Source organism: Cryptomeria japonica, chromosome 3 (genome assembly GCF_030272615.1).
Source record: "Cryptomeria japonica chromosome 3, Sugi_1.0, whole genome shotgun sequence".
NCBI classification, from domain to species: Eukaryota; Viridiplantae; Streptophyta; class Pinopsida; order Cupressales; family Cupressaceae; genus Cryptomeria; species Cryptomeria japonica.
This window is the reverse complement of record NC_081407.1, coordinates 887,396,449-887,411,188: the sequence shown is the minus strand read 5'-3', so window position 1 is coordinate 887,411,188 and position 14,740 is coordinate 887,396,449. Positions and strand designations below refer to the sequence as shown.

The 14,740-nt window shown below is 36.6% G+C and overlaps 2 protein-coding genes across 3 annotated transcripts in view; one reads left to right on the top strand and one right to left on the bottom strand.

Moving 5' to 3' along the window:
• The first annotated feature begins 217 nt into the window (after nt 1–217).
• LOC131070789 (dirigent protein 23) lies at nt 218–1,422 on the top strand. Its single transcript, XM_058006446.2, has one exon. It carries the CDS (start codon nt 612–614, stop codon nt 1,170–1,172), a length of 561 nt encoding a protein of 186 aa, XP_057862429.1. The 5' UTR covers nt 218–611; the 3' UTR covers nt 1,173–1,422.
• Nucleotides 1,423–4,921: 3,499 nt separating this feature from the next.
• LOC131070788 (transcription factor bHLH140) overlaps nt 4,922–14,740 on the bottom strand; it is a 49,452-nt gene continuing 39,633 nt past the window's right edge. For both annotated transcript variants that reach the window (XM_058006445.2, XM_058006444.2), the window contains exons 2-4: nt 6,079–6,284; nt 5,734–5,904; nt 4,922–5,466 (exon numbers count right to left, since the gene is read on the bottom strand). In XM_058006445.2, the coding sequence (XP_057862428.2) occupies nt 5,146–5,466; nt 5,734–5,904; nt 6,079–6,255 (669 nt within the window). In that variant the 5' untranslated portion in view covers nt 6,256–6,284 and the 3' untranslated portion in view covers nt 4,922–5,145. The remainder of the gene's footprint in view (nt 5,467–5,733; nt 5,905–6,078; nt 6,285–14,740) is intronic.

Genomic DNA, 14,740 nt, shown 5'->3' with positions numbered 1-14,740 from the left:
TTAACGAATCATTTTTTAACAGAGTGACGTTTGCATTGGTCATGCGGACCCTTCAAAGAACTGTAATGATGGAGGGAAATGGTATGGCAGAGCAAAAGGCTGTGGACCCTCTCAACTCGGGTCACGGGAAAAAAAGTAGTCAAGTTGAGAATCTCAAGGTGGGAATCTTTTCCCAATCTTTATAGTACGCAAGCTTGTCAATCCTAAAAAATTTGTTGATTTTCCAACCTAATTTTGTTCTCCAGCTTTGTCAAGATCTGAGTCGGTTGATGATTTTCCACGTGGCATATTTACTATGTGAGCGATGAAACTTCCTGCAAGCAGATGATAGAGCTATAAAGTCTATGAGATCACATCAGTTCCCAGAAGGAGGAAGACAATCCGAAAGTGCCAATCCAGTCTGCCATTTTCCACACCATTGTACAAGAAAAGTATATGCACATTTTCCGATGTATTCTTGACTGGTACAACACAATTAAGCCTGAGCTGTGAAGCCCTTCCTCCTATAAAGAGGGGCAAATTGTGTAACTCTTCAGAGTCTTGTTATTGGCCTTTGATGTTGTTTTAGGTCATTGTGTCTGTGGGATAAGTCTGCCTTAAACAAAAGTATAATGGGGAAGATTAGTCTAATGGGTATTTTGATGACATTAGTAGTCATTTGGTTCTGTTTCAACATTGTGAATGTCAGTGCTGAGAATCATAAAATGATGTTGAAGGAGAAGGTAACCAGTTTGCAGTTTTATATGCATGATGTGGTGTATGGGGAGAATGCCACAGCAGTGCAAGTGGCACCACAGGCACCTATGAATTACTCTTCAGGTGCTTCCTTTTTTGGTCCCCTGTATGTTATTGATGACCCACTAACTGAGACTCCTGACCCCAGGTCAAGGATTTTGGGCAGGGCACAGGGGATGTATTGCATGTCATCTCTGGGAGAATTCAGTCTGCTAATGGCTCTCACTTACTCTATAGACACTGGAAAGTTCAAAGGTAGCTCATTGAGTATTGTGGGTAAGAACATGGTATTGAGAGATCAGAGGGAGCTTCCTGTTGTGGGAGGAAGTGGGCACTTTCGTATGGCCAGAGGGTATGCCTTTGCCCATACCCACTCCATTCAAGGCCCAAATGCTGTTATTGGATACAATGTTACTATCTTCCACTATGGACCTTAGATGCTCTAAACCATTCCTGCTTTTTACTATGTTTGAAATATGAGGGGTTTTATAGTTTTAAAAAATGGTGGTTGAGGGTTAAGCATATAGGTTCAAGCTTTAATCTTTAAAGCCCCCTGTATGTATTCTGGGAACATAGGTTTTATTCCATGACAGTTTTAGGTCTTCCATTATCCTTGTTATCTTAAAGAGTGTTTAAGAGTTCATTTGGCATATACTTCAATAGCAATATAATGTTTTGCTTTTCTAATATCTTGCTCCGAAATTTTATCTTGGAAATATGAATTATTTTAAATTAAATTATTTAAATTTATTTTATATCAATGATTCAGATGATATTTTATTTATTATCTATCATCCTGATGAGATAGCATAAAAGAGAAGAGTATTTTGATGAAACTTGATGGTACACCAGAAATGTCCAGAAAGATTTCAGATGTTTATTACCACAAAAGGATATTTACTAGCATGATGAATTTAGCAGATACTAATAATTGTAATATAAAATTATCTACTATTATTGAAATGCTATGTAATCAAGATTTTTGGTGAAGTTACTAGTATTGACATTTAGATCATTACATGATCCATCATCAAGATGAGATACTGGTAGAAAATAGTATTTTGATAAAATTTGAAGACACCAAAGAATGTCCAATAAGATTTTAGATGTATGTATATCCATAATAAAAAAAGACATGATTAATTTAACCAAAACAGATAATTTGACAACAAAAGCAGTTCTTATTATTAAAAACGTAATGTAATCAACATTTGTGATGAAGCTATTAGCATTGATTTAGATCTATCAGGATGAGGCAATGTAAAATGCAAATGATAGATTTGGATCTAATTGACAGGGTTTTCGTTTCTCATCCATTAAATTTGAGACACGGAAAACAAAAACACAAACTTCAAAAATCGTTCAAGTCTACCTCGAAATACAGCCGTAAATTTATACAACTGCAATGAATAATTACTTCGCCACAGCCATTTGTGCTGTTCAGATCAGAGTATCCAGCAGTCAAGACTCCACTGTAGCTGCCGAAATTCTAAGCCAGAAACTCATTTATGTGCATCAAATTTTTATTTATTTATTTTTATTTTTATTTTTAATTTTTTTTTATGGAGGTCCAGACCTGCTAGCACAACAGCCCAGCAAGGGGCATGAAGTCGGCAAGCTGCCAGCCCAGCGAGGGCCTTCACAAAATATTTTTTTGCCACCAGATAGGGAGGCATGAGCCAATAGGCTGAACCTCTTCGGCTAAGAGCCAAGGACTGATTTAATAAAGTTTTTAATTTAAAGTTAATTTTGTATTAATTAAAATATAAAGTTTTTAATATAAAGTTAGATTTAATATTTCTATTAGTAACATTTTTAATAGGTTATAATGTTTTATTAAGTTTTATAATAGATGTAATTTTGATAAGGTTTTATAATAAATTTGTAATCATTAAAAATTCAATTTTTATGTTTAATTTCAAATATCTTTTAAGATTTTAATATTAATATAAATTATAAAAAAAATTAAAATATTTAATATTTTTAATTGTGATTTTGTCTAATTTTATCATTATATTTATATTTATATTTATATATATATACATATTTGGACATTATTTTTTTGATTTAGAATTGAATTAGTTCAATATATATATATATATATATATATTTGGACATCATTTTTTTTATTTAGAATTGAATTAGTTCAAAATAAATAATTTTTATGTTTGAATTATCAATCCTTCTAAAGATCCTTCAATTGATTTCAGAATTTTTTGTTTAATTAAAAAAAATTGCTAGCTTTTTATCTTATATTTTTTATTTTTTTATTTTTTTGTTTCCAATTATTGACTAAGCTTAAGGCATGAAATTCAATTAAGTCTAATAAATTCCAAAATTCCAAGCAAACTTGTGTCTTAGTCCTTCGTGGTTGTTTAGCTTTGCTCGTCTCAAGACTCGTTGATTCTAATAAGTTTTGACTTGGTCATTCTAATGAGTTTTCAAGGAGTCTCGTTGCTATGTATTTGACAATATACTTGGGTAAAGGAAATAAATAAACAATTCATAACAAGAATCTTGACTTGGGATTATACAAGGAACATATCAAGCCTATTGTGACATAGGAGAGCGCCTAGTTCTAATTATGAAGAGGTGAAAGAACTCATGAAGGTCCTTCAAAAGATGTGTCAAGACAACTCTATTTTGAACACAATGATAGTCCATTGTGTAGCCAACATTTAGTAAACCAAAGACGAAGACAAATAGAGCTGCATTAACTCAAACTAACCTTATCAGATGGTAGGCATGGCATGGCAAAGATGTGACAAAGTTGAGGATGTTTGCCAATCACCTCTTTTCACATGTTCATTTATTTGTTGTAGAGGAGTCAACTACAAGCAAAGGGTGTGGTCATGCATCAGCATACTTCAATTGCACAATAAAATGTTGATTCCAAAGATGCTACACAAATTGATACACATGATGGGAGAGATTGGTTTGGGTTTTCTATTAGATGAGGCAATCCCACATATTGGCAATGACCCAAATTTGGAGTTTGATTTTAATTTCAACGAAAATGTATAGAGACAGCAAAAATGGATTTTGTTGTCTAAATTGTGTCATTTTGTAGTTGTGATCTTTCAGTCTTTTCATCTTGTTATATGTACACATTTGTAATGAAAACTCAAACAATTGATTATTAATTTTTTGTTAATCTGCATGTCAACTGATATGAATTCTCAATTCAATTCAATAGTTTAATGAGACTATATAAGAAACATGGTGAATGTCTTATTATATGAATATTTGAAATTTTCTATATTTTAAAATTTCCCTGTTTTAAAATTTACATCCCTCTCATCTCTTGAAAGAGACTTCCCATCTACAAATGTCCCAGAAATGATTCCCCAACTATTTCCTATTGCCCATCTCAAAAACTTAGTGGAACATAAATAATTTTGATAGTGCTCGTGTCATTCCAGCTTTTAGAAAGTTTTAGAAAGTTATATTGCTATATAATGAATGTTCTGAATGTCTTATCATGGACCTTTGAAATTCCCTATATTTTAAATTTTCTATTTTATAAATTGTCATCCTCTATCATCTCTGCAAAAAGTAGCTCCCATCTACTACTGTCCCAAAAATGCCTCGCCACTTATTTCCTGTTACCCGGGTCCCAAAACTTAGTGGAACATAAATATTAATTTTGTAGTACTCAGGTCTGTCTGGCTTTTACAAAGTTATATTACTAGTACAACAGCCATCATGATGTTCTTTCCACACATTTGTTATCCAATGATCTTTTGTTTACACAGCCAGGTTGACTGTTTGGTTATGTCATTACCAGATAAAAAGATTCTACCAGCTGTTTCCCACTCTTTCCTCCATCTGGTTACACACCACTAATAGATTGGACGATTCTACATCTCAACTCCCATTCTTTTCCCCATCTCCAATTCATATCTTATAACACATATTACGCTGCATATTTCCAATCCAAAGCATCTCATTTATAATCGGGGCATAGTCCAAATTTATTCAATTTTCTAAGATTTATAGAGCATCATACTATCTAATATCCCAGACATTAGTTGTGTTTATATTTCTAAACCTTAAGTGTCTTTTCTACCTTGTTTAAGAGTATTTCTAGACTCACACTACAATTGGTCAACCAATCAGAATCTCCCACTTCGAAACATTACTGTGATCATGGTTTCTAACAAAAACATTTGTGGTGTTGAACCAATAAACCTTAAATACCTGGAAGCTTACATTTCTATATATAATAAAACTTCTCATGGGCTTTGTACAGGATTGTTTAGAATCAAACGAACACCACAAGGACTAGATTTAAAACTATTTCAAGACATTTTTTTATTTTACAGATAATTTATACTAAAGATGTCACTTTAGCACACCATAATTGCTGCTGATTGCCAACAAACGCGTACATCAAAGACAATAGATAAACTATGCAGACAAATTAGATGCATACAAATAAGGGATCAGATCTGGAGCAAAAGGTATTTTGCATTTACAGATATGGTATTTTAGATGTGCAATATCTTTATGCAAAGTCTTGCATCGATGACACCTCAATGGAGATTCCAGCATCCTGCCTTCTTCACTGCAAGGATTAATCTTACCGTTTGACTCAAGCTCAGCTAATACATTTTTTGAATCTAGAAAAAACGATGATGCGAAAGACTTCCAGTGCTTTGCATTCTTTAAGAAGGGAGAATCGAAATCTTGACTAATGACGTGCATGTGTAATTGCCTCAATGAGGGAACCTGAATCGCAGAGCAGAAATATAATTATTATGAGTCATTTATAGAGTTTTATTGAACTGTAAGATGAACGCTTTGAGAAAATATAAGATTTAGACAACAAGAGTTGACGTTGCTCATAACAAGTTAGTATAACTATTTCAGTTTTCAAACATCAGATTTACCACCAAACATATTTATGTCACTTCCAACTAAATTTATTTGTTTTAAACCTTAAGGTTAAACATGTTGCAAGACATACACGTGGGTGCAAATACAAAAGAGAATTACCGAGTGATAACCAAGCCGAAAAATCATTGACTGGTCTTCATTTAAAAACTTTGCAACCCATTCTTGTCCAAGATTGTGTATATTCTGTAAATGTTGCAAATGTTCTTTACCAGCATCTTCCAAGCTATTGAGACCATTCATTCTCGATATTACCAATACATGTTTCTTACCCTGCCACATAAATCAGACAACTTTATTGACTAGTTAACTTTTAATTTCAGATAATAATTGATAAACAGATAATGTTTGCAGAGTTTGAATGTTTACAACTTAATTTTTTAGACAACAAATAACTGGAATTCTACTATAAACTTTACCAGGTATCAAAATCAACATAACACACACCTTAGGATACAAGTCTGGGTACACCACAGCTTCATTTGTAACCTTAAGTACTTTATCCTTGTACTTTTCTGGACTAAAAGCAACATCTCGTAAAGCTTCAGCCCAACGTGGCCATTTCTTAAAATTCCCTGCTTGGTGTCTGCCCTCCTCTCTCCCTTTTGTATTATCAACTTGCATTATTTTCAACTTACCAGTGGACAACTGAACTGCCAAATAGACAATTTAAGAAATTCAAATGATACATACTTGCGAGGCTCTTCCTTTCCTAATGGTTATCAAATTATCCCTTGGCTAACTCTACCTTATTTTATATTTTGAGCAGCTTCATTCCTTTGACTGCATTGGAAGTTTTTAACATGACACTGCTTTTTTATTTATTTGGATAAAGTGTAACTGAACAATATAAACAACACAACAATTAGGTTTTAACTTTTGACCTAATGGTAATACTGATGTCAAGCTTGAATGTGCAAGATTGTTATTGGTGTGATATCCAATCCAACCAATGGCAGCTAATTAGAAGGTACCTAAGCTAAGAGTTCTCATGTCGCAAGAATATCAATAGTACACAACCATAATAGCATGCCCCTGTTTTGTTACAAAGGATAATTATTCCTTTACCAAAAACTACAAATAAAAGGAAAGGGGAATTTTACTCGATAGCAGTTATTTTAATACAATATGCCAGCCCCTACTATTGACCACTTAGGGCACGATGTGATGATATCAAGACTCTTTTTGATCCCCTGCCACTAAATCAAGACGTGGACAAGTCTCTCCTTACACATGAATGGAAACCTATGTATTCTATTGTGTGTATGAAATCCTAAACCAAGAATATGGAGACAAAAGAAAATATAATGGCAACAGCAGTAAATATAACAGCAAAATTTTGAAGGAAATAAAAAGGGAACGTATATACTCTCAATATAATTTACATGGTTAAAAGAGGTGGCCATCTCTCTAATCAGATTAAATCATGTATTGTAGAGAATTTTGGATAATTTAACACAATGTTTTAGATTATATTCTATGATGTGTTTTCACCACATTGGTGGTGTTCGCAGTGCAGGCTTGAGGTTCTTGTTGCATCGTCTCAGCCTTGGCTTTCATTTTCTTCTGTTCTTGTGTCATTCAGTGGAGTTTTAGGCGAGTTATGAGCATAACAGTGATTTTGGTAATGGTTGTTTACTCCGTGTTATTCGTACAGCAGATTGCTTTTTCAGTTTAGTGATCATTGGTGTGTTATTTCTCTATGGGTGTGTTTGAGTTTGCTAGGTGTGTTAAGCTTGGAAATATTCATCAGTATTGGGCAGTATAATCTCTCTATTCTATGCACTGTATCTCTTTATTGTAAGGCTAGATAGTAGTACTAACAACCATTTCTCGATTGTAAAGCAAACTCCCGCTAAAAAGTGGAAGAGGCCAGCTTGCCGCCTGCATTTGGCTCTGTAGTACTGTCCTCCCACTACATAAGTGGTCGAGTTGATTTTGTAATTTTTTTGTTGTCCTCTCGCTGAATAAGCGATGAAGTTGATAGTGAATTTCATTTCTAGTCCTCCCACTGCATAAGCAGTAGAGTGATTGTTCTTCAGTTTCTTGCATTATCCTTGGCTGGTTTACCGCCAAGTGATTTTAATATTCTCCATTCCCCACTGAAAAGTGGAAGGGGTTGGATGCCGCCCATTATTGTAATAAGCATTTTCAGAAGTATGCATCTAACGATCCCCTGCCACCGTATGCTCTCACCCTCCTAGCTTGGGCTCTCGATGATCAAAAGGTGTAAGGTTCCTTTCAGCTGGTTTAGATTTCATTATTCTAACCCTAACGAGTGTTGGTGTGCTTGTATAACTATTAAAAAAAATCAAAAAAAATTGTTGGGGATATTACAAAGCCACATCCCCCATTTATCCTTTTCTTCGCATGGATCGGTCAGCTTCTAGAAGCTTCTCTTTTTAATAAAATAATATTTTAATATTATTTCTTAAGTGAGTTATTAATTACTTTTATTTTGTACTTAGTCACTTTATTAATTTAATAAAATATAAAGTCATCTCACTTTTGTTTTTTTAAATAAATATAATGAGACAACTTATATAATATTAAATTAAATAGTGGGTATCAACATGTTTGTTTTTATCAGAACAAATTGTTTACCATCAAAGATTTCGCGGAGCCATGAAAGATAGAGCGGAGGTTTTCAGAGCCATTTTATGCTACAGCAGTTGGTATAGATCAATAACTTTTTTTGGGTACCTTGGTTTTAGATATTATGGGATTTTTAATGATATGGGTAGTTGATAGTTCGAAGGAAAAAGGGTTATTATGATCAGTATTCAAATATGGAATTTTCTGCTATGTATTTCATTCATTTTTCCTGCGGTTTCAGAAATTATATCTTTGTAAATCAATTCTTCTATGCTGTTATCAACAAACATCTCAATCAAAACTGAAACCCCTTCTGCATCTTATGTCAAGTCTGAAAGAACACCAAAAAGGAAAAAAAAATATGATATTAAGTATATTAATAAAAATTACCAGCAGGGTAATAAAATTCATAAGCCCTTAGAAAATGGGGAGCTTTGTTCAACGTCCACGGCGATTCAAGGGATTTCAGCAACTACTAGAGCGGGAGGGCTTCCCCCGAAGGCAAAGCGTTCAGAGCTCATGGTAGGCCAACGGGCATCTTCATTGGTCTAATAGAAAAGTCAGAGGCTTCAACAAACAAGGGAGGTTTAGCTTAAAACGACAGACCAATGAGGTGCCTTGGAATGTTGGGAACTCCATGCCTTCTAGGCCACTAGTTTTCCAGAATCTTGGACGCACCAATTTCTCTAACTTGGATTCTTGGGCAAGTAAAGTGGCCATTGGTCCAAATAGCATTCCTCTTCAGACCAGAAACAACAAGCTTGTTAGGACCAAAGAGACCCCACTCCCATATGAGCAAGCACTATCTTGGCGACCCCGCTCTTATGTCAACACTCAGAGAGAGCTGTCTAACCATATAAAGGGTGGGGATTTTGGTGAAAAGAAGATCTTCCCTCCTTGGCAAACACCACAGTTTGATCCAAAGCTGCAAAAAAGGGAAAGGAAAGGGATGGGGAGTAAGCTTTTTGTCCTTCCCTCAGCTTTCATAAACCCAACGATTGGTCGCTACTAGGAAAATGCTCTCTTCGCTCAATGGTGTGGCTGTCGTGGTGATAGCAAGGAAATAATGTCCTTGTGGACATCCTCGTTTCCAGGAATGATCTCTATCCGGCCCTTGCAGAATGAGTTTTTCTTCATAGAGTGTGTTGACTCGACCCTGAAAGACTCTATTATCCATGGAAGCCCCCTTTTCTTCCATGGTTCAACCTTTCACTTCCTGGATTGGAAACCGGGCTTCGATCCTGCTAGTCACAGATTCCATAAAACCCTGGTGTGGCTCTCTTTAGTAGGCCTACCTTCTGAGTTCTGGTGCCCAGAAGCACTCTTGAAGATAGGAGATGCCCTAAGTTCCCTAGTTGGCATTGAGGAAGACTTTCTGAATGGTCTTAAAGGAGATGTGGCTAATATCTATGTGGAAATGGATTTAAAGCTAGGCTTCTATAGTGAGCTAGAAATAGTCTCAGAGGTTGGCAGATGGAAGCAGAAAGTAAAGAGACTGGTTGAGGAAATTCCTGGCAGATGCATCCTCAGAAACCAAATAGTTCTTAGCAGCTCAATGAAAGGTGTCAGAGGTTCTCTTTCTATTCATCAAAAACAGAACCTCACTCATGACAAGGAGGAAAAACCCCAACAGTCCAAAGAAATAGAATCCAATAGTGGAGACAAGGTCCTTGAGCCTGAACAGAGCGAGTAGGTTCTTCAAACAAATACACCTGCGATGGATGCCATCTGTAATAAGCAAGCTTTAAGATCTCCTCTATCTCCTAGTGCTTTGAGAGAGAATACTATCCCCCTGCTTCAGCCGAGGCTTGCCTCTCCCACTGCTTCTCAGATTTCCCCATCCATCCCTCTTCTCATTCTTTCTCTGATTGTCAAGGTGCACGACAACAAAACCGTGAGGAGTCTTTTTGGTCAAAAGAAAATCCCAATCCTGCACCAGGGGGGGGGCATTCAATGTCTTTTCTCAGAAATCCAGAAAGGTTTCAAAAAAAAGGAATAGAGTGAGAAGACTACAAGATGGGGATGCTTCCTCACAGATAGCTTCAAGTAAGGAAAAACTCTTGTCCCTCACAAACTTATTGTTGGAGGAGAAGACTATAGCTAATGATATTTTAGAATAAATGGAGGATCTGGATGGTCTCTCATCTTCAGATAAGGAGTCATTAGATAGTCAACAAGTGAATCTTCCATTAAGCCCTTTGCCCCCCCCTAAAAGTGATCTTCTGAAGAAGCTCTCTACTCTTTCTGCATCCTTGTTGCCTGATTCTCTGTCACCCAAACAATGGTTAAATCTCTCCTCAGAATTACCTAATCCTCTTTTGAATTCTCCTACTCTACTGCTTCCTGGTTAGAAAGGAATTTGGATTCAAAAACTCGGAAACTTCTTCAAGACTACATGGTTGATGATGAAGAAGCGAAACTTGTTCTGAAAACCCCTCTGGCTGTTATGTATTCTAAGATAAAGGAAAAGAGGAAACTGGGATTAAATCAGATGATAGAAGGCAAGGAAAAACCTGATTTTGGCCTTACTCCCCCCAAGAAGGGTCGGAGAACTTTGAATGAAAAAAGGACCTTAGAAGGTGAAGCTAGAGTCAATCCAAAATCACAGACCTTTGGAAAGTAGGGAAGGGAATCCCCCTTCCTGAACAGCAATGAAAGTCCTTTCTTGGAATGTTAGGGGCCTCAATGCACCTAACAAGCAGAGGGTGATTAGGAGAAGGATTCTCTTGGTCAGTGCAGATGTCACCCTACTCTAGGAAACAAAACTAGATTGTCAGCAAGCAGTATCTTTTGGTTTGGGAATTAGTTCACTCTTTCAAGCTTCTCTACAAACATCAGTGGCTTCAGAAGGTGCCTCGGGGGGTCTAATGATAATCGAGAAGCCTTCTCAAGTCCAAGTTGAAGGAGTCACTTCTAACAGAAATTGCTTGTTAGCAAAAATCACACACCTGCAAACTAATATATCCTTTCTAATCATCGATATATATGGACCAACATCTCCTCTTGATAGGCGACACCTTTGGCTGACTCTTAATGGAGTTATTTCTCAACTCTTGGATCATCACCTCATCATAGGAGGAGACTTCAATGCTATCAAGGATTCTAGAGATAAAAGGGGAGGCATTGTCAGACTTGGTCGTTCTCAGCAGGACTTTAATGATTGGATTGATAGGAATGGGCTTTTAGACATTGAATCAAGAGACAACTCCTTTACTTGGACAAATAGGAGAAAAGGATTTAGCAATATCTCAGAGAAAATTGATAGATTCTTTTGGCTGGGGGATCTCTACTCCTTCCCCTTTTCTTCAGAATGCTCAGTCCTAGCCTGCCCAGGTTCTGACCATTTTCCCATCCTACTATCCCTTCAGGGGGACTCATATAATTCAAAATCTCCTTTCAGATTTGAGAATATATGGATGAAAGATCCAAACTTGCTAACTTTGATTGAAGCCTGGTGGAATGAAGGTACATTTGAAGGCTCAAGACTTTATTGCTTCATTTCCAAGCTAAAGTATGTCAAGCAGAAATTGTTGCAGTGGAACCCACGACACTTTAAGAACATATTCTATAGCAAAAAATCCTTAAGAGGACAAACTTGCTGAATTAAATGCAAAAATCATCTCTGAAGGTATGAATCAGGACACCTTTGATTTAGAAAAGAGGTTGCTAATGGAATATGAGGATATCCTTTCAAAAGAAGAAATATTTTGAAAGCAGAAATCCAGAGAAAATTGGCTTCAAATGGGTGACAAAAATACCAAGTTCTTTTATAATGTGACAAGGATTCGTAGAAGCATTAACAAGATCACTAAATTGGATCTGAATCAAAACCAATCTATAGTAGACCCAAAAGAGATTAAAAGAGAAATAGTCGCATTCTTCTCAAAAACAATGAAGATGGCTCACAACTAAATGAGCAGGAAAATCTTTTGCCCTTGATCCCAAAGATCATCTCGGATGAACAAAATAAGAAGCTTCTCATTGGAGGAAGTAACTCTAGCACTGAATCAACTCCCTTCCGGCAAGGCCCCTGGTCCAGATGGATTCCCAATAGACTTCTTCAAGAAATGCTAGCAAATTTTTGGACAAGATTTAGTAGATGCTTTGGAATTGGCAAGAAGATTAAGTAATCTGCTTAAAGAAATCAACAATACTTTTGTAGACCTAATCCCCAAAAAGGAGAAAGCTTCCAAATTAGGGGACTTCAGGCCTATTTTGCTCTGCAACACAGCTTATAAAATTTTGTCTAAGGTTATGACAAACAGAATGAAACCCCTCATGGCTTGCATTATATCTGAAGAACAGATGGGATTTGTCCCCGGCCGCTCAATTCTAGATGGTGTCATTGTTGCTCAAGAAGCTATCCACACTCTCCAAAACACGAAGCGACCAGGTATGATTGTTAAACTGGATATCTCAAAATCTTATGATAATGTGGACTGGCAGTTTTTATGTAAAATTCTACATGCTTTTGGATTCAATAAAAAATGGATTAATTGGATCTTCGAATGCATCTCCACACCTAAGTTTTCAATCTTAATTAATGGGAAGCCAAAAGGTTTTTTCTCTTCTTCGAAGGGTATTAGGCAAGGAGATCCAATCTCTCCTTTTCTTTACATTATTATGGTTGAAGCTTTAGGGAGGGCCATCAAGTCAAAACAATCTAGCAATCTTTTGGATGGAGTGAAAATCACTAACAATTTTGTAGCCACACATCAACAATTTGCAGATGACAACCTTCTTCTTGGCTCAACTAAGATCAAGGAAGCAACTCAGCTGCAAATGCTTCTGGATGCTTATGGGAAAGCCTCAGGTCAGACAGTCAACAAAGAAAAGTCAGAAATTTTCTTTTTCTCCACCCCAGCCCCTTAGAGAAAAAGATCCAAAGAATCTTTAACTACAAAATAGGCAATCTTCCTTGTATTTACCTGGGCATTCCAACTGACAAAGGATTGAGAAGTTCAAAGCTATGGGACCCCCTTAAAATAAAGATGGATCAGAATATCAACTCCTAGAAAGGTAAGTGGCTTTCATGGGCAGGTAGACTAGTTATGCTCCAAGCAGTCATCTTTGTTTTTCCCATCTACCTTTTATCTTATCTTTCTCTTTCCACTGGTGTAAATTCCTTTATCATTAAAAAGATGAGAAACTTCTTCTGACAGAACACTGAAGAAAAGCAGAAAATAGCTCTAATTGCATGGGACAAAATCATCAAACCTAAGTCCCTAGGAGGTTTAGGAATCAGAAATCTACAATTACAGAACAAGGCCTTGGGAGCAAAACTAGTATGGAAGATCCTTAAAGATCCCAAAGCAAGATGGGTTAGGATGATGGCTACAAAATACATTGCAGATGGAGAATCTCAGAACCTCCTAAGATCTATTTCCCACCCAAAGGGATCCAGGATATGGAATTACATTGTCAAATGCAAAAACTTAATTGCAAACTCCATATCTTGGGATGTCCACAATGGATCCTCTAGCCTCTTTTGGGAAGACTCATGGGGAGGATACCCAAGCATTGACAGTTTTTTAAACATACCAACAACTAAACAATGGCTGCAACAGCACTAGGGAACCCGGGTTAGTGATTATATGGCAATTTACAGGGATAACAGCATACAGGGCTAGAGATGGAAGCAAATGGAGGGTTTACCTATTTCTATCAATGAAATAAATCAGTTATCCGACCTTATCAGAGCTAGAAGTCTAAATTCCACAATAGGAAAGGATTCTCTAGTATGGGCCTCTTCCAAAGCAGGCCAATATAATGCTAAAGATGGTTACAAGGTTTTAGCAAACTATGGAGAACAGGAGGATCAAGTAATCCCTCAAAAACTCTTTTGGAACAATAAGACCATCCCAAAGGCAAGTATTTTTGCATCGCTGGCATTCAAAAAGAAGATCCTCGCCGTAGGAAGATTCACCAAGATGGGCTATGAAGGACCCTCTAGATGCATCTTGTGTAAAGCTCAAGCAGAAACAGTGGATCACCTCCTAAATTGCCCATTCGCCTCAAAATGTTGGTGATGGCTATATGCAAAACTCGGCTGGATAACAGCTCTCCCTAATGACATAGTCTCACTTTTTCAATGTTAGCCTCTACCATCCAAGGAAAGCACCTTAAGCCAGATTTTAGAAATCTCTCCTTCCAGCCTTGTGTGGGAAATTTGGAAAGAGAGGAATAGAAGACTTTTTGATGACAAAGCAAGAAGATTCTTTTTTATGACAAAGCAAGAAGATTTGAACCAGTCTTATCCTCAATTGAAGCATCTATTGTTGAGACAATAAACTGCAAATTAGCCTTCTCAACAGATACCAACAAACTGTTCTCATCCTGGGATGACAGTATCAAATGCAATTGGAACAGAATCAAGATTCGTCCTACCTTGGGGAAAAAAACTAGTGCAAGAGCGGATGCTAAATGGTCTCCTCCAAAACAGGGTTGGCTCAAGTTAAACTTTGATGGAGCCTCGAAAGGAAATCCAGGTACCTCTGGCATAGGATATGTGATA